The sequence below is a fragment of the Vitis riparia genome, chromosome 12, assembly GCF_004353265.1.
Source record: "Vitis riparia cultivar Riparia Gloire de Montpellier isolate 1030 chromosome 12, EGFV_Vit.rip_1.0, whole genome shotgun sequence".
Lineage (NCBI taxonomy): Eukaryota > Viridiplantae > Streptophyta > Magnoliopsida > Vitales > Vitaceae > Vitis > Vitis riparia.
In genome coordinates this window covers 11,112,074-11,132,766 of record NC_048442.1, presented here as the reverse complement: position 1 = coordinate 11,132,766, position 20,693 = coordinate 11,112,074, and the positions used below count along the sequence as shown (strand labels likewise).

At 42.4% G+C, this 20,693-nt stretch overlaps 1 protein-coding gene across 4 annotated transcripts in view; it reads left to right on the top strand.

The window, feature by feature from the left end:
• The window catches only part of LOC117926641 (potassium transporter 7), a 73,209-nt gene that overhangs the window by 20,224 nt on the left and 32,292 nt on the right, over nt 1-20,693 (top strand). For all 4 annotated transcript variants that reach the window (XM_034845822.1, XM_034845821.1, XM_034845820.1 and 1 more), the window contains exon 5: nt 2,439-2,699. In XM_034845822.1, coding sequence (XP_034701713.1) covers nt 2,439-2,699 — 261 coding nt within the window. The remainder of the gene's footprint in view (nt 1-2,438; nt 2,700-20,693) is intronic.

The window sequence follows — 20,693 nt, the reverse complement described above, 5'->3', positions numbered from 1 at the left end:
GTGTTAGGGGGTGCGGGTGTGGGGTGGTGGTGAGAGTGGATATTCAAGGATCTGAGGCCTAGCTTGACCATTTTCATGATACAAACCATGCATGAACTGTAAACGTGTTCCTGTTGAACATGCTTCATAATTTGTTGGATCTGTTGGGTACAAGAGATAATATTAGATACCCTATGATGATTAGAATCTTGCATATCTGCTGAAGGTTGGAGAAATCAACATGCATCAACTTATCATGTTTTCATGCTGATTATTAGGCTGAAGCTCATATTTACTCACGTGGGAATATATCTTTGCCATAACATCTCATTCCTCAATTGCTGTCATAGAAAGATAAAGATACTGGTAAACTTTTGTTCCATGGAGAGAAATAACCCTGAAATTTTAATTTTACTATTTCCTTCCTATTTCTCATTAATGATACTATCTCAGTAGGGCTCTTCAATTCACCCATTCTCATAATCAAATGTTTATTTTCTCACAAAAGATAAATGCATTCCCCAAGTCTAAGTCAAGTAATTTGTGCTGTATAAAATTTAGTATTAGTTAATTATCCCATGAGTTTGGGTCAAGTGGTAAGCATGGGGGTCTCTCGTGTGCTAGTTCTTTTAACGGTCAAAAAGGAAAAAAAAAAAAATTCAACTTTTAGCCAGTTGAACATTGGATTGTCCAAAATAACCCCACAGGTACTGTAACTCCCACGGATTGGATTTGTTGTCCTTGAATTGCTAACTACACACGTCTCTACAATTACGGTCTACTCACTCACCTGGAGCAAAAAAAGAGAACTTCCTATACTAGAACAGGCCTGACACTGGCTGCAAGAGGGCAAAGACACTGCTAAGGTGAGGATTAGAGCACCTAGATAGCAGACTGCTGTAATGATAAAGGATTAGAGCACCATAGATTGCAGTAATTCATCTTTCCAATGTAATTATTTTATTTATTGTCAACTTCACAAGCCTATGGAATAATTTTTGGAATTTTATAACCTTATTTGTATCAAATTGCTTTTGGATTTGTCACCTACAATTCCCCTCCAAATTTTGCCATATATTGAGCTCTAATTTAAAGTTTTTCCTTTTTTGCCTCTTTTGAAGACAACCTATTAGTTTCTTGGCATCCAAAATCTTGAGGATTCTAGCACATTGGTTTTAGAACTTCCACTCATGCAAAGACCTAATTTGATGCCCCACCCACCCCCCAACCACTGAAAAGGGGAAAATCTGAACTCACATATGATCCAACAAACATCTTGACAATGTAGATAGAACCACATTGAAGAATTTTTCTTCCAAGAGGTATAGAGCGTTTTTCCTCCCCGAGTGTATTAACTCTGGTGTGTGCATAGTACATTTTCTACCCATAGTCATGCAGGTATTTTGTGGAGTGGTATAAGTTTCTACTTTCTGATTGGCAATTGTGCTCCTTGGAACGATTACTTGTCCTTCTACCTATTAAAAAGAAAAAAATGATTGCTTGTCCTTCTTTCTATTTACTCTTCAATGCAATTAATATGTTTGTTTCTATTAAAAAAGGGGAACCCAGCCAATTCAGATAGAGTTTTTGTTCTTAATTATTTGACCAAATGAAAAAGATGCCCACTAATGGTACATATAGATTGTGATGTTTATTAAGCTTTTAGCCATGCATATATTATATGATTCATGAGATGTAATTCAGTTCAGCAAACTTTTGCAGTGAATTAGTTATGGTAGAATCTTAAGCATGCTGCTCCATTCATAAATCCTGAGTTGAGGAGTTTGCTAAATCCCATGCTCTAGCTGTGTCAGCTTCTAAACCCATATTGCACCAGTGCTAGATGGGGAGGTCCACCAATCTGAATATTGGTGATAGTAATTATTATTCTTATGAAATTGAGGATTTTGTCCTTTCTTCTCTTGCATCTGTTCATTGTGTTTGCCCAGCAACTTAAGTTGGAACATTAGTGACCTACTATGGTTGCTATCAGCTCTGAAGTTTCATACATGGTTAGACTACTCCCTATGTTAAGTTGCAGGTTATAGATTTCACATCTCCTAACTAGAACCAGATTACTCTCTTATAGCCTTGTATGTTCAAAATTTGAGGTAAAATGAGCATATTTGTATTTCATTTTGCATATGTGGATGTGCTGTTGAAGTGGTTTGGACATATCTATACTCTTAGTTTCTATTTTTCTTTAAATTATGTTGCTTGTGCCTTTGTGATTTCAATTTTCATTAGATGAATCTTGCCATTTTAATAAATTGTCCATTTCATTTTTCCCCCTTTTCCAATATTTTTTCTCAGATACAGTAGTGTATTTTTGAGTTGTAGTGTATGCATTTCTGATTTTAATTTTATATGTAATCAATCTGGCCATATTAATAATTTCTGCATTTCTTTTTCCTTTTCTCTCTTTTTTTTTCTTTTTTTTTTTTTTGTGTCATATGCAGATGAAGTGGTGATGATTGCAGTTGCCTTCCTTATAATTTTGTTCAGTGTACAGAAGTTTGGGACAAGTAAAGTGGGACTTGCTGTAGGTCCTGCTTTATTCATATGGTTTTGTTCTCTCGCTGGAATTGGGATCTACAACCTTGTAAAATATGACAGTCGTGTCTTAATGGCATTTAATCCTGTTCACATCTATTACTTCTTCAAGAGGAACTCGACTAAAGCCTGGTATGCCCTTGGTGGTTGTCTTCTATGTGCAACAGGTAACAAGTCAATTGAGGAATTTTACATTTCAAGAATGCACGGTACTTGACATGTCTTGTGGATAGGTTCAATAATTGCTTTAACTATTAAATTTGGTTTTTTTGTCCTCTCAATTGATGTTATGTTTTTCAAGTCAATAAATGTTTCTTTATCCTACAGGTGGATACCATCCACTTTTGTTCAAAAAAAAAAAAAAAAAAGTGGACATGCTATTCTACCTGATGATGTAAGATCCCCAAGGTATCAGCTTCATTTTTTAGCAAACAAGTGCTTAGGTGAGAAAGGATCTGAAGCAAGAAGTGTTTTTTTTTTTCCTTTCGATATAGGGGAAACAAAAAACGAACTCCCTCCCCTTATAGCAAAGATTAAAGAGAATTTATAGACAGCAAGTTTAGTTTAACTTCTACTGATGGATAATTAAGCAAATGAAAGGATAGTCATTAACCTCTCTTAAACAGAGATTCTAGTGAAAAAAAATTCTGAAGTGAAGTCTAAGTGGAGTTCAATTATTGTCGTGCTATGAAATCACTCAGCAAAAGCAATTGTTTGAAACCTAGGTAACAGAGGTTCTTTTCTCTAACTAGAGATGTCAAAATGGCTAGTTGACCCTAAGTGGTGAACTACCTGGTTGATTTTTTTCCATTGGGATGATTAACTGAGTTCAATTCAACAATTCATCTTTCACTATATTGATTTGATTGATATTTTGTATTATATATAAGTTTTGCAATTGAAGTTGGCTTGAGGTATGATAAGATGCTACCCTTGAACATGTTGTCAGATTAGTGACTAGAAATTTAGTTTACTGTTAATCAATGCTTCATGAAAAAGGCAAGAATATGATGTATGTAATGGATAATGAATCATATATTATTGTCAACTTGTATTACTTTAAATTCTTAGTGCAACACAGAATTTCCTTTGTCGTTTTTATTCTTTTGCAGGAGGAAAAGAGTACAAAACTTATGATTTTGATTTTGCTGGATTTTTCTTCTGTTGTTAACTCAAACAAATGTTGTCCACTCGGAGAGATAGGAAAGGAGAGTGTGCTGGGGTGAAGTTGAGTGTGGAAGCTCCTCCTCATTGTGTACTTCCTCTTCCTCGTTGTTTCTTGGTGTTGGCATCCATATACATTACATATATATATGTATGTATGTATGTATGTAGGTAGGTAGGTAGGTAGGTAGGTAGGTAGGTATGTAGGTAGCCAGTTAGGTGGTCATGTATGTATGTAGCCAGTTAGGTGGTCTAAAAGGCTTGTATAGGTGTGGGCCAAATTGGTAGTTAAAATAGAAGCCAATTAAGGCTGGAATAGGCAGCCAGAATCTAAAGGACACAAAACCACAAAACAGGAAAGCCACCATAATAGCTCAAAGAACTATATGTCTTAGTTGTTTCTCTTGAAACCTTGGGAATTTTTTTCTCCATGTTTGCTCTATGGCCATTAAGACAATTTTTTGTTTTTTGATAGGCAACCAAAAATATATTAAAGGCACCAAATAAAAACAAGGGGGTGCACCCCAAGTTCACAGGAGGTATACAGAGGGAGCCAACAAAATAGAAACACCTCAAAAGAGCATAGAAGACACCCTCCCACTGACACACAACCAGCCAATAAAATCTAACAAGGAATTAAGACCCTCTCGAATATGTAGGCAAGTCCAGTGGAAAAGGGTACAAATAAGAGAGTCCTTTAAAGCTTGATCTGAATATTGAATTCCATCAAAGTATCTTCAATTCCCCTCTTGTCAAAGAATCCAAGACAAGCAAAGAGAGGTTGTCCATCAAATCTTTTCTCTATTTTTGCTAACAAAACTCCCAAGCCAAGTCTTTAGCAAATCTTTCATAGAGAATGGGAGGACCCAAGAACAACCAAAGAGAGAAAATAACATATGCCAAAGACCCTTGCCTTTCCACAATGGATTAGCAAGTGATCAGCAGATTCTTCTGATTTCATGCATACAACAATAGTTGGCTAACAACCATCCTCTTCTCTTAAGTTGATCTAAGGTTAAGAACCTTTCCCAAACCGCCTTTGAAGCAAAAAAACCAACCATTAAAGGTGCCCAAGAGCCCCACACTAGCTTAGAATGTTGGAGCATGTCTTTTTCTGATTTAATCTTCTAATTACAATGGAATCTTCAAAATAAAACTCCTATTGATTTGGTTATCATTTGACAAAAACTGAAATTAATATATATTTTTTTGATAGGTAAAAAACGAAATTAATATTGAAAGTTATGGTTTTGAGTTATGTTGTTTAAAGACCTTTGAACGCTTATCTATAGGAAGCAAAATTATTGGGAAAATTAGGATAAGGTGTAGCAAGATAAAAATATTTGAAAAATGTGACTAACTTTTATCTTTTTCAAAGAAACGAAAAGATTAAAACACATTTTAATTCATATAAAGAGACTCCTAACGGAAAATTACATTTATAACCATACTAAACAATAAGAAAATCTTTTATTTTCTAAATATTAAATGCAACATAATTAAATAATAACTAATTAACCTATGGAATCACAAATATTATCTACAAATTAAGTTCCTAATATGAAACCCTAATATCATAACTCTTTTCTACGTTAACCCTTTCAAAGAACTTCATCTTGTTCAAATGTCATCATCTCAATTTCCAATACCATATGTTGTATTTTTTATTTTATTTAATTGATAAATGTTATATATTGAAACATTTCAAATAAATTTATGTGAATTCAAAAAGCAAAAAGTTAATCATAATTTTTCAAATATTTTTATTTTGTTATGCTCTTGAGGCCTGACTCAAGTGGTAAAGGGATGGGGAGGGTTTGTGTGAGGTGGGTTCAAGTCCCAATGGGGACAAAAATTTACCTATCAATTTTTATTTATTTTTTTATTTTGTTACATCTTATCTCAATTTTCCCAAATTTATTTATTGTATTTAAAGGAAAATATGATATATATATATATATATATATATATGAAAGCAAGGGGCCAAAAACACAAGGCCAAAATAGAGGACTTTGGACCAACTCCTTATGTCCATCGATGAAATGTAGTTAACAAATGTTATTCAACTTAGTTGGCTTTTGGTTTGTAATTTGAAGGGGGTGGATAATGTTGAGAGAGTTTGATTGTGGTTTTTGAGATATTTTTGTACATGCCTTTATTTGTAGTTCTTCCTGTTTAGTGGAGGAGAATAATCTTACTTTGATCAGGTTTTGTATTTTATGAGAAAGACCTCTTTTATATATATATATATATATATATATATATGTATGTATGTATGTATGTATATTTTGAAAGGGGTGTATAATGTTGAGAGAATTGATTGTGGTTTTTGAGATATTTTTGTACATGTCTTTTATTTGTAGTTTTCCTTGTTTAGTGGACGAGAATAGTCTTACTTTGATTAGGTTTTGTATTTTGTGGGAAAGACCTCTTATACATACTTTTTTTTTTGATAAGTAAATAAGATTTCATATATAAAAGAGACGCTAAAAAAGCGACTCAAGGTATACAACACCTATACACCCGCCTCCAACAAGGCCAAAAAACAAAGATAGCCCAACAACACAATCCTAATTAGAGCCCAACCAATCAATAAAATTAGCTATAGTTAGAGGGCAATCATCTATGAACAACTTAGTCTCAGACTAAAAAGAAAGGATAAAAGAGTATTTCAGTCGCTGAATTGACAACATATCATCCTTGAATGTCAATCTATTACTCGCCTTTCAAACCGTCCAGAAAATGTGAAGAGGAGCAACTCTCCACGCCTTCTTGCATTTTTTGCCCACGAAAAAACCATGCCAACTTAGAAGGGTCTCTCTAACTGAAGAAGGCAACACCCAAGACACCCTAAATAAAGTAAAAAGTGGATCCCATAAAACCCTTGTTCTTGAACAATGAAGGAGAAGATAGTCTATGACCTCCTCTTTCTCAAGACACATAAAGCATCTATTTGCCAATGCCCGTCCTCTTTTCTGGACCATATCCAAGGTTAAGGTTTTGCCCCACGTAGCCTCCCATGCAAAGAAACTAATCTTAGGCTGCACATTCACATTCCAAATATAGCTTGAAGGAAACATAGATGAACAACCCGCTTCAAGGGCAACATAGAGAGACTTGACCGAGAATTTACCACTCTTAGTTTCAGTCCAGGACACCATATCCTCCACATCCTCAATAACTCTCTTACCATGTAGCCGCTCCAAAAATCTTTTCACCTCCTCTACCTCCCAATCATTGAAAGCTCTTAAAAAACAGGGGTTCCAACCCTCCTCAGCCAAAGGGTCCCAAATATCTGCCACCCACGCTTCCTTCTCAACAGTCAAAGCAAAAAGAGAAGGAAAAGACATACACAAAGGAGAATCCCCGCACCATCTATTCCTCCAAAATCTCACCCTCCCCCCGTTACCAACAATGAAAACCATCCTATCACTCACCAACTCCCAATCCATCCTTATTCCTTTCCACAACCCCATACCATGAGCCTCTCTCACTTCCTGAGAGCACCAACCCCCTCTATCTTCTCCATACTTCCCTCTAATCACTTGATTCCACAAAGCCTCTCTCTCATTTGCGAAACGCCAATTCCATTTAGCAAGAAGAGCCTTGTTGAGAATGGAAAGGCATTTGACCCCCAAACCTCCTTTCTTCTTACATAAACACACCAACTCCCATCTTACTAAATGAGGCTTTATGTCACAAGCTTATTCAAATGAGCCTCCCCATGGCCTTATATAAGAGCCAGGAAGCTTCTGGAGACTCCTAGAGGGGGAAGAGTGTGGAAGGTTCTAGAGAAGCCTAGAGGAATCCACACAATTCTACACCATGGTGGAAGGCACGAGAGGAGTCCGGGGCTTTCTAGAGAAATCTAGAAGACTCTTGTATATACTTGTATATAGGCTTGTACCTAGAATGATGTAGGACATTCTAGAATAGTCTTGAGTTGTAAGGAACCCTCCAAGGTTCCAGAGAGTTCCATTGGTGCCTATAAATAGGTGAGGGCCTCATTTGGCCAAGGCACCAAGCAAGTGAGCTTCCAAGCACTTGTAAAGGCTTCTTTGAGTAATAAAGAGCTTCCATTCTTTAAGGAGTTGCCTACTAAGCTTTTTAAGCTTTCGAGTCGCAAGTGTCTTAGCCGAGCAAGCTAAGCATTGGGGATCAAGGCTGACTTAGCAAGATCAAGCGTCTTGACTTGCCTAAGTGCCGCACGAGCTTAGTGAACGACTAAGTCCGTGACAAGTGGTATCAGAGCGCGGTTACGAAGTGGGCATAACAAAGGAAGCATGTCGGGCTCCAACATGGATGAGACTAGTGAGCAAACCCGTGGGAGGGAGACCGAGCATACTGCACGGGGCCGAGGTAGGAAGGATAAGTCTCGTGACGCCTTAGCCAACATAGAGGCAAGGCTAGCCAAGGTGGAGCTAGCCATGGCAGACACCCGGGAAGGGGTGGACTTGATCGAGCAAGGCATGGAGAAGGGATTAGAGGATTTGAGGGAGCAGATCCAAGACCTTCGCGAGGGGGTGCTAGGCTCACAAGTTCAGCCGGTGTCACACGAGGAGTTCATGTCCTTCCAAGACAAGGTCATGACCATGTTCGCTAGTGTAGAGTCAAGGATGGAGGCCTTGGTTGCACGCATGGATGCCCGAGACCAAGAAATTCGTCAAGAGCTGGCCATCTACAAGACTGCGGTGTCAGCACGAGTCATGGCCACTCATGAGGCACCTAGGGTGGAGGTGCCCAAGCCACACACGTTCAGTGGCAAGAGGGATGCGGAGGAGCTTGATAATTTCTTGTGGCACATGGAGCGTTACTTTGAGGCCATTGCATTAATGGATGAAGCCACTGAGGTACGCACCGCGACCCTTTACCTCACTGATAATGCTACTCTATGGTGGCGTCGACGGTTTACCGACATAGAGAGAGGGACGTGCACCATAGACACATGGGATGCCTTTAAGAGAGAGATCAAGAGGCAATTCTATCCCGAAGATGTGGCTTACCTAGCAAGGAAGAGTCTCAAGCGTCTCAAGCACACGGGCTCGATCCGTGAGTATGTCAAGGAGTTCTCTACGCTTATGCTTGAGATACCTAACATGGCTGAGGAGGAGCTATTGTTTAACTTCATGGACAACTTACAAAGTTGGGCCGAGCAAGAGTTGAGGAGGCGTGGTGTCCAAGACCTAGCCACGGCCATGGCAGTAGCGGAGTCCTTGGTGGATTATAGAAGGGGAGACTCCTCCAAGCCCAAGCCACCATCCAAGGGGAACCAGGCCAAAGGTGGGGGAGACAAGAGGTCGCAAGGCCATACTTCTAAGGAAGGATCAAGCAAAGGCCCTAGTGGCAAGGATGGCAAAGGCAAGGACAAGCGGAAGGAGTTCACGCCCAGGACTAATTGCTTCCTATGCGATGGTCCGCACTGGGCACGGGACTGTCCTAAGAGGAAGGCTTTAAATGCTATGATCGAGGAAAAGGAGCAGGAAGGCGATGCTAAGGTGGGATCGTTGTAGCTCCTAAATGCCCTTAAGGCCAAGCCGTTGCCTAAGACGCCTCAAAGCAAAGGGCTGATGTATGTGGAAGCCCTTGTCAATGGGAAGGCCACCAAGGCCCTGGTGGACACAGGTGCCACTCACAACTTTGTCTCGGAAGACGAGGCAAGAAGGTTGGAGCTCCAAGCATCCAAGGAAGGAGGATGGCTCAAGGCAGTCAATTCAGCTGCCAAGCCATCACATGGAGTAGCTCGTGGGGTGACTATGCACATCGGCTCGTGGGAAGGAAGGGTCGACTTCATAGTGGCACCCATGGACGACTTCAAGATGGTGCTAGGAATGGACTTCCTACAGAAGGTGAAGGCCGTGCCACTACCTTTCTTACGCTCAATGGCTATCCTAGAGGAGGAGAAGCCATGCATGGTCCCTACGGTCACTGAAGGTACGCTCAAGACCCCTATGCTATCCGCTATGCAAGTAAAGAAGGGGTTAAAGAGGGAAGAGGTGACCTACCTCGCCACCCTTAAGGAAGAAAAGGATGATGGGTCGGGAGAACCCATGCCTAAGGAAATCGAGGGAGTCCTTGATGAGTTCAAGGACGTGATGCCGCCCGAGTTGCCTAAGAGACTTCCTCCTAGGAGAGAGGAAGATCACAAGATTGAGTTGGAGCCGGGAGCCAAGCCCCTGCTATGGGGCCATATAGGATGGCACCATTCGAGTTAGAGGAGCTAAGGAGACAACTCAAGGAGTTGCTAGATGCGGGGTTCATCCAACCATCCAAGGCTCCCTATGGCGCGTCGGTTTTATTTCAGAAGAAGCATGATGGGTCCCTACGAATGTGTATAGATTACCGGGCACTCAACAAGGTGACGGTGAAGAACAAGTATCCCATCCCGCTCATTGCTGACTTGTTCGATCAACTTGGAAGGGCAAGGTACTTCACGAAGCTGGACTTAAGGTCAGGCTACTACCAAGTCAGGATTGCGGAGGGAGATGAGCCAAAGACTACATGTGTGACCAGGTATGGCTCATATGAGTTCTTAGTGATGCCTTTCGGACTCACCAATGCCCCAGCAACGTTCTGCACCCTCATGAACAAGATCTTCCACCCATACTTGGACAAGTTCGTGGTGGTGTACTTGGATGACATAGTCATCTATAGTAACACTTTGAGGGAACACGTAGAGCACTTGAGGAAGGTCTTTAAGATCTTGAGGCAGAATGAGCTATATGTGAAGAAGGAGAAGTGCTCATTTGCTAAGGAAGAGGTGAGCTTCCTAGGGCATCGCATCAAGGATGGCAAGCTGATGATGGATAACAGCAAGGTAAAAGCCATCCAGGAATGGGATCCACCAACCAAGGTACCTCAACTCCGATCTTTTCTTGGTTTAGTTAATTACTACCGGCGGTTCATAAAGGGTTATTCGGCAAGGGCCGCTCCACTCACTGACCTTCTTAAAAAGAATAAGGCATGGGAGTGGGATGAAAGGTGCCAACAAGCCTTTGAGGATCTGAAGAAGGCTGTGACTGAGGAGCCAGTGTTGGCACTACCCGACCACACCAAGGTCTTTGAGGTACACACAGATGCCTCAGACTTTGCTATTGGAGGAGTCCTTATGCAAGAAAGGCACCCAATCGCATTTGAGAGCCGCAAGCTGAACGACACGGAGAGGCGTTACACGGTGCAGGAAAAGGAGATGACTGCTATCGTCCGCTGCTTGCGCACCTGGAGGCACTATCTGCTAGGGTCTCACTTCATAGTGAAGACCGACAATGTGGCCACTAGCTACTTCCAGACACAGAAGCAGCTGAGTCCTAAACAAGCTAGGTGGCAAGACTTCCTGGCCGAGTTCGACTATACGCTGGAGTATAAGCCAGGAAGTGCTAATCATGTGGCCGATGCCCTAAGCCACAAAGCGGAGCTAGCGTCTATGACGAGTCAGCCCCAAGGAGACATAATGGAGCTTCTAAGGGAGGGGTTGCAACATGATCCAGTGGCTAAGAGCCTCATCACCCTGGCTCATGAAGGGAAGACTAAGCGGTTTTGGGTGGAGGACGGCCTACTCTACACTAAGGGGAGACGACTCTATGTGCCTAAGTGGGGGAATATAAGGCGGAACCTGATAAAGGAGTGCCATGACACCAAATGGGCTGGGCACCCTGGGCAACGACGCACGAGGGCACTACTCGAGTCGGCTTACTATTGGCCTCAGCTACGGGATGAGGTTGAGGCCTATGTGAGGACTTGTCTTGTGTGCCAACAAGACAAGGTGGAGCAACGACAGCCTAGAGGCCTGTTGGAGCCACTACCCATAGCAGAGCGCCCATGGGACAGCGTCACCATGGACTTCATCATCGGGCTACCCAAGTCGGAGGACAGTGGGACGATCATAGTGGTAGTGGACAGGTTCTCTAAGTATGCGACCTTCATAGCAGCCTCGACTGACTGCACTGCGGAAGAGACGGCGATGCTATTCCTAAAGCACGTAGTCAAGTATTGGGGGTTGCCAAAGTTCATCATTAGTGATCGCGATCCGCGTTTCACTGGGAAGTTTTGGACGGAGCTCTTCAAGCTTATGGGTTCGGAGCTTCACTTCTCCACAAGCTTTCACCCACAGACAGATGGGCAGACTGAGAGGGTGAATGCCTTACTGGAGCTCTACCTAAGGCATTTCGTGAGTGCTAATCAGAAGGATTGGGCTAAGCTACTAGACATAGCCCAGTTCTCATACAACCTGCAAAGGAGTGAGGCGACCAATAAGAGCCCGTTCGAGCTAGCTACGGGGCAACAACCGTTAACTCCTCACACTCTAATGATTGGCTACACGGGGAGAAGTCCAGCGGCTTTCAAGTTCGCAAAAGGGTGACATGAGCAAGCTGACATAGCACGCTCGTACTTGGACAAGGCCGTTAAGAAAATGAAGAAGTGGGCTGACAAGAAGCGACGACACACGGAGTACAAGGTCGGAGACATGGTGCTTGTCAAGCTCCTTCCTCAACAATTCAAGTCCCTAAGGCCGGTGCATAAGGGCCTTGTGAGGAGATATGAAGGACCCTTCCCTATACTTGGGAAGGTTGGCAAGGTGTCCTATAGAGTCGAGCTGCCCCCGAGGTTGAAGATTCATCCTGTCTTCCACGCAAGCTACTTGAAACCCTATCACGGAGACAAGGATGATCCAAGCCGAGGGTTGTCCAAGAGGGCACCTACAGCGGTCGTGACCTCCTATGATAAGGAGGTAGAACACGTCCTCGCAGATAGGGTCATCAGGAGACGAGGAGTACCTCCTGCTACAGAATACTTAGTGAAGTGGAAGGGACTACTAGAAAGCGAGGCTAGCTGGGAGCCAGCAGAGGCACTATGGCAGTTCCAGGAGTAGATCGAGCGGTTCCGGGCAGAAGGCGCGACGAGGACGTCTGCGGCATAGGTGGGGGAGAGTGTCACAAGCTTATTCAAATGAGCCTCCCCATGGCCTTATATAAGAGCCAGGAAGCTTCTGGAGACTCCTAGAGGGGGAAGAGTGTGGAAGGTTCTAGAGAAGCCTGGAGGAATCCACACAATTCTACACCATGGTGGAAGGCACGAGAGGAGTCCGGGGCTTTCTAGAGAAATCTAGAAGACTCTTGTATATACTTGTATATAGGCTTGTACCTAGAATGATGTAGGACATTCTAGAATAGTCTTGAGTTGTAAGGAACCCTCCAAGGTTCCAGAGAGTTTCATTGGTGCCTATAAATAGGTGAGGGCCTCATTTGGCCAAGGCACCAAGCAAGTGAGCTTCCAAGCACTTGTAAAGGCTTCTTTGAGTAATAAAGAGCTTCCATTCTTTAAGGAGTTGCCTACTAAGCTTTTTAAGCTTTCGAGTCGCAAGTGTCTTAGCCGAGCAAGCTAAGCATTGGGGATCAAGGCTGACTTAGCAAGATCAAGCGTCTTGACTTGCCTAAGTGCCGCACGAGCTTAGTGAACGACTAAGTCCGTGACATTTAGCTCCAAATTGCCCCCACCCCAAAGGAAATCCCTTTGGATCTTCTCTAATCTCTGTCTAACTGAGCTTGGTAAGCACAACAATGACATGAGATAGATGGGTAAATTCGATAACGTGCTTCGAATAAGAGTCGCCCTCCCTCCCTTGGATAAATATTGTCTCTTCCACATGGCTAACCTTTTTCGGAAGCGCTCTTCCACACCATCCCAAACTGTAACTGACTTAAAAGGAGCACCCAAGGGCATCCCCAAATAGGTGGTTGGAAGACTACCTAGTCTACAACCAAATTCCCAAGCAAGATCATCCATATTCTCTACCCTCCCTACTGGAATGAGTTCGCTTTTTTCCAAATTTATTCTCAATCCCGAAACGGCCTCAAACCACATAAGTAACCAACTAAGATAAGTCAAATGGTCTTGAGAAGGTTTACAGAACACCAGTGTATCATCAACAAACAACAAGTGGGAAATTAGGACCCCTTCTTCACTCTTACTCTTCGCTTTACAACCCGATAAGAAACCTCCCTCTACAGCCCTTTTGAGAAAAGCACTAAAGACCTCCATAGCTATCACAAAGAGATAAGGGGAAAGGGGATCGCCCTGTCTCAAACCCCTGGAGCTTTGGAAGAAGCCCGTAGGGGTTCCATTGACCAACACGGAGAAACTTGCAGTGGATATGCACCACTTTATCCACCTGATTTATTTTTCCCCAAAACCCATTTTCTGCATAATTGTGAGAATGAAAGTTCAGTCCACGTTATCATACGCCTTCTCTATACCCAGTTTGCACAAAATGCCACTCTCATTATTCTTGAGGACCGAATCAATGGCTTCATTAGCTATCAACACTGCATCTAGGATTTGTCTACCTTCCACAAACGCCCCTTGAGCCTTGGAGACCACCTTTCCAACCACCTTTTTTAGCCTATTGGCTAAGGCCTTGGCCAGCCACTTGTACAAGCTTCCCACCAAGCTTATAGGCCTAAAATCCCCTAAGGCTTTAGCCCCTGCTTTTTTTGGAATTAGGACCACAAAAGTTGCATTTAGGCTTTTAACAAATTTGTCATTTTCATAGAATTCCTTGAAAAAACACATCACATCAGCCTTCATGAAATCCCAAGCAAATTGCCAAAAGGCCATAGAGAATCCATCTGGCCTCGGGGCTTTATCCCCATTACAGCCCAATAGTGCATCAAATACCTCCTCTTCCGTAAAAGGAATCTCCAAGGCACTAGCGTCCAAAGGCTCCAAAGTCTCAAATTGCAACCCGGAAACAAAAGGGCGCCATTCCCCGAATTGGAGAGCAACAACCTAAAAGCATTGGCAATCCCTTCCCTAATTCCATTCTCCTCCGTAAGCTAGGCTCCATTAATCTTAATTTTGTCCACATTATTCCTCCTCCTGTGAGCATTGGCCATCTTGTGGAAAAAACCGGTATTTCTATCCCCCTCTTTCAGCCATACTTCCCTAGATTTTTGCCTTCACATGATTTCTTCAAGTAAGACCCATTTTTTATAATCTTCCCTCGCTTCTTTTCTAGCTTCTAGCTCTTCCAACGACAGTCTGCTAATTTTCTCCTTGGCATCCCAAAACTCCACCTGCTCCAAAGCCAAATTCTTTCTATATTCAACCCTACCGAAGGTGTTTATGTTCCACTCCTTCAGCTTAGCCTTCAGAAATTTTAGTTTTTCTGCCAAGATGAAACTTGGGGATCCACTGAAGCTACCTCCCTCCCACCAATACTTCAAAAGGTCCTTAACACCTTCTACTTTTAGCCACATATTCTCAAATCTAAACGGGGAAGGGCCTCTTCTCAGGCCCCCTTCGTCCAGAAGAAGCGGAAAGTGATCGGACACAGTTCTTGGTAGGACATACTGCCTCGCATCACCAAAATGACTGTCCCACCCCTCATTAACCAAGAAACGATCCAGCCTTGAAAAAGACTAATTATTCACCCCTCCAATCCAAGTAAAAGGACCCCCAACCATAGGCAAATCCTTTAACTCTAGATCTTCTATAACTTCTGAGAACCTTCTCATATTTGAATTCAGGCTCCTTCCTCTGCTACACTCTTCTGAACTTAGAATGGCATTAAAATCCCCTACAACGCACCACGACCCATTCCAAAGCCCCTTAATGGCCCCCAACTCCTCCCAAAAATTCTCCCTATCCCTCCTCAATGTTGGGCCATAAACCCCTGTAAACGTCATATGAAACCATTCTTGCAACTCTTAAAAATGCAAGAAATAGGGAATAATCCTTTTTGAAGGTCGACCAAATCCAACATCCTATTATCCCAAAACACCACTATACCTCCAGCTGCGCCCCTTGAATCTACAACTCCCCACTCAAGAAATCTTCCCACTCCTAAACTATAGATAATGCCCATTGACATTTCCTGTATCTTGGTTTCCTGTAGGCAAACCAGATCCACCCTATTCTTCTTTATCAAAGCTTTGATCATCTTCCTCTTTTCGCAATTATTGGCCCCTCTTACATTCCAAGTAAGCAGTCAGAGCTTCATTTAGACCTGCTCGTACTCCCCCTCCCCTTTTCCTCCTCCTCCTCCCAGATGGTTCACTGTCCATTCCAACTTTCTCAATTCTCTTTCGAATTTTGACGACTCCAATTTTTTCCTTTTTCTACTATTCAACTTTCCTTTTTGAAGTTTCCTCTCTTTCATTCTTTTAAGCAAAAACAAAATTTCCCCTTTGAAGCCCTCCGTCGGCATTCCAAGATAGCGGCTAAACTTAGCCAAGCTACTAGAATGCCAACACAGTTCCCCCTCTTCGTCCCTCTCCTCCTCATCCTCTTGGGAGACCCTTTCCGAAACCCCCTTTGATGCCTCCTCAAAAGTCCCAGACTCCCTACCCGCCAGATCCAAGACCTCAGCCTCCCTCCCATCCGCCAATATCATCCTTAACGGGCCCATAACATCTCCCCCTACGGCTTCTGAACCACTGCCCCGATCAGAAACCCTGGCAATGGCAAAACCTTCCCCATCCTGCCTAGAAGGAGTAGAAGAAAGAGAGATTTCCCGCTTCCCCGAAGAAAACAAAGAACAAGAGAATTGATCAGAGTACCTGGAAGCCTCCTCCATCAACGCTTCGTCGATGATCATTGTGAGATTAAAGGTCGGATGAAGCGACCCCAGTTGGGAACCAAACATTTCCCCCTCTTGCTCTCCACAAACGCACAGACTCCCATCGCAAGCCCTAACCCCTTTTAATTTCTCCAAGTTGGGTTGTCCCACCACCACTGGGCCTTTAGAAGGCTCCGTCATGGGCCGACCCATCTCCACTAAATCTTTAAAGACTTCAAACACTTGGCCCTCCTCAACGGGCCCTCTCCCCAGCCCTGACTCCCTTTGCCGGCCCAACGGAAGTTCTTTTCCAGGCCCGAAAAAAGAACTCTTCCCCCAATCTGATCGCTGGCCTCCTTTTGTCTCATCAGCCTCTGCTACTGTTTCCGACACAGTACTAAAGGACTCAGCTTCCTTTCTGCAGCCCCTTTCACCAACTTCGCATGCCTCAGCCACTTTTGCAGGTTCCCCATGCATCTGTACCTTCACCATTTTGAATCCAGCGTGTGAATCTCCTTCTCCATCATCCCTAACCTCCCGCTCCTTACCCTTCTCGTTTTTGATCATTGGAACCACTTCCGACATCCCTGGTTTCACCTCCCACCATAGCTGGAATGCATAACAAAAAGACCCAACTGCTACTTGCAAGGAGCTCGGCCACTCTAAACCTTCAGATCTCACTAATAATCTGGCCCATTGTAGTTCCTTAAAGTTAGCAGTGTCTTCGTCCACTGCGACAACCCCCCGCAGCAGTCCCCGATTTTTCTAAATACTTTCTGGCTCCAAAAATGCAACGGCAAACCCACAACTCTCACCCAAACACTCTTAGCCCTCTCGCCATTTTGAGAACACCCCACCTTTGGGTCTCACCTATCCAAGTGCAGGATCGACTCCTTGAACCATTGGTGTCCTCTTAAAAGCACCTTATCTGCCTCTTCTTTATTCTCAAATTCGATCAGCAAGAGAGGGCCCCCTAGCCTCGCAAGCTTCACCCCTCCTTTAATATTCCACAGGGATCTTCCCTAACTTTCGAGAGTGGGCATATCTGGAGCTGACATTGGAGACTGTTCCCATCTCCCAACTAGGCACCGGTTCAATAACTCCCTTTCACTTAGGATATCTTTCTCCCCCAACTATAACCACACTGCTTCCCCTAACTTTTTCGCTCCTATTTTCACCACATCAACATAGGATTTTTTGGCTTTCCCCTCAGATTCCCCATCTGTACGCCCTGTCCCATAGAAAGCAGCAGTTCCCCTGGGCTCATCCCAAGTCAAAACTCCAAGAAAGCGAAGCTTTTCAGCCAACAAGACCCAACCTCCCAAAATACCTTTTCCTTCTAGAAACACTAAACAATATCTCTTTGATTCCGAGTCAACCACAGAGCATAATAAGAACCTACTTGCCTCATTTGCACGACTTTCTAGCTTAAACTTCCTTCCTCCATTTTCCCAACTTTTAACAAAACCCTGCACAATAACACCCTTGCAGCAAGCCTCCACTCCTTCCAACAAGCAACACAAACTGAGGTTTCCAAACTTAATCCACAAAAGTAAAACCTCTACTCCTTTCCACAATGATTCCCTTAAGTCTCTCCCCATACACCTCCACAGAAATTTCAAAAGACTTTGAGTCCACTGCAAACCAGCATCTGCCTCCTCTTTTAGCAGACATCTCAGATTGCATACCCCACTTATACATACTTATACATACATCTATATATATAGATATCGTTTTTGATTAAAAAAAAAATCTAGTTAACAAACTTCCCTCCTCAAAAGAACCCCAACAACATGGGAATAAAGACTTGATGTTGCCTTTCAAATTTAATTCTGCTAGTTCCCATCCTTCAGAGAATCTTCAATTTTTATTTTTATTTTTTCTTTTCAAATGCAACAGCATGGGAATAAAGACTTGAGGATGCCTTTCAAATTTATTTCTGCTAGTTCCCATCCTTTAGAGAATCTTCAATTTTCTTTTTTTTTTTTTCAAATGCACCATAGTAAAGCACTAAGTTTATGATTTTGACCTTATGCCTTTATGATGACTTTGTTTTTTTTAATCAGAAACGAAGAAATTTATATTAAAATAAGAAAAGATAGAAGAGAAAGAGAAGAAAACAAGAGAAGGATGAGAGGTCCTTCCCACAAAAACAAAAACTGAACAAAAGAGAAAACACCCAACTTTAGAAAACTAAAAACAAAAAAAAAACCCTAACACTCTCAAACTTTTGAAGTGCAAACCGCAGTCCAGTTGAGTTGTAAAACACTAAGAGGAACTCCGCTAAAAGTTGCAATACAAGAGGCCCAAAGAGAGGGATATAAAAGAAGCAAGTCCCATAACATCTCTTCCGTTCTCTCCTTATCCTCAAAAATCCTATTGTTTCTCTCTTGCCACACCATCCATAACAAAGTAAGGCAAGCGATTTGCCAAAGTGTCTTGCCTCTTAATGAATTCCCCAAACCTTTAAAAGCAATAACCATCATGTCCACAATACTCCTTGGAGGGACCCAAGCCAAACCTGCTAGATTGAACAGCTTGTGCCAGAGTCCAATGGTAACAGGACAATGAAGAAAAAGGTGGTCGATCGATTCTCCATTTCCTTTGCAAAGAATGCACCATTGAGGATAGAGGGATTTGTAGGGTCTTCTCAATTGCAACTTGTCATTGGTGTTTACCTTCCCATGTACTACTAACCGAGCGAGGGACTTACCTTTGAGGGGGCTTTTGAACTCCACAAAAACTTGGCCGGAAGGAACAAGATAGGATTTGAGACTTTTGACAAGGCCAAGAAAAAAGATTTCACTGAAAACAAGCTTGATGATGACAAAGACCAAACTCTTGAATTTGCCAAAGGAGAGAAAAGCACTAAACTAAAGGAGGACATTAATCTCTGAAGGAGATCAATTTCTGTATCAGTAAGATTGCGACGAAAATTAAAATTCCAAGACAGTGGAAAGGAATTGCCAAGGACATTTGAGAAAGTGAGGTTTTTCACAGAAATAACTCTATAAAGACTAGCAAATTGAGAACACAAAGTCTGGTTATCCCACCAAAGATCTTCCCAAAAACGAATTCCTCTCAGAGATCAAAGACTTAATGAACTTCCTGCTTCATCTTCCATTGACCATTCTATGAAAGAACTTAGAATTGCAATCCCCTTCTTTTATCCACTTGACTCTAGATTTTTGTCTCCAATGAACCTCTTCCTTTAATAACAAATCCTCTAACTCCCTTCTTCTTAAGGTCCTTTCTGATAACAAATCAAGATTCAAATTCCCTTCTTGTTCAATTAGATCAATTCTACCTAAGTCTGAAAAAATGAAAATTTTCCTCTCTCTTAAATCTCCAAAGGCCACTTTATTCCAGTCTTTCAACTTTGATTTAACAAACTTTAATTTCCTCATGAACTTGTGACCTTCCCAACCTTCAACCGTACACTCTTGACACCAATCTCTAAAATTCTCCTTAAACTCAGGATGGAGCAACCACATATTCTCAAACCTGAAAGGAGTCGGACCCCATTTTAAAGGATTAGTTTCCAAACAAATTGGGCTATGATCTGAGGTCTATCTAGGAAGCGCCTCTTGAAGACTTTGAGAGAAAAAAGAATCCTACTCAGAAGAAAACAAAAATTTATCCAACCTCTTGCAAATAAGAGCAACTTGCATGTTTGACCAAGTAAAAGCCGCATTACTTAGAGGGGGATCCAACAAACCACTCTCCCTTATAAAAACATCAAAACACCTCAGGTTGAATGTTAACCTAGAATCACCCAGTTTCTCAGAGATCCTCCTAATTACATTAAAATCCCCTCCTACACACCACATTGGGAAGGTTAGACCATACAGGTCTTGAAGCTCCAACCAAAAATTTCTCCTCCACAAAGGATGATTTGGGTCATACATTGAAGTTAACCAAAAAGACCTTTCCTCACTATAATTTAGCTTCATAGTTACAGATAAAGACCCTAGCACCTTCTCTGTACACTTTAACTTATTTGAATCTCACATAATCACAATCCCCCCTGAAGCCCCACAAGCAGGAAGAGTAGCCCACTCCATGCTTCTACCTTTCCAAACACTACTCACAAACCTCCTATCCCAAATTTCTCTCTTTGTTTCCTGAAGCATCACAACATCTGGATTTTGAGAACTTAAAAAATTCCTCACAATCCTCCTTTTCTTCTTGGAACCTAACCCTCTTGTATTCCAACTTAAGATCTTCATGTAAATAAAAAAACCCAACACAAACTGCAACCAGACCTAAGCCTCTCCTTGGATTCCACAAACAGTTTTTCTCTTCCTTCTGAAATAGACCTTGTCCGCAGAAAGAGTACTCCTACTCTCTATTGCCGCACCTTTTCCATTATCTCTGACAATTCTAATCCTTAAACTCTCCAAAATCGACTGAACCTTGACCATCTTCCTGGGCGTGAGGCCCT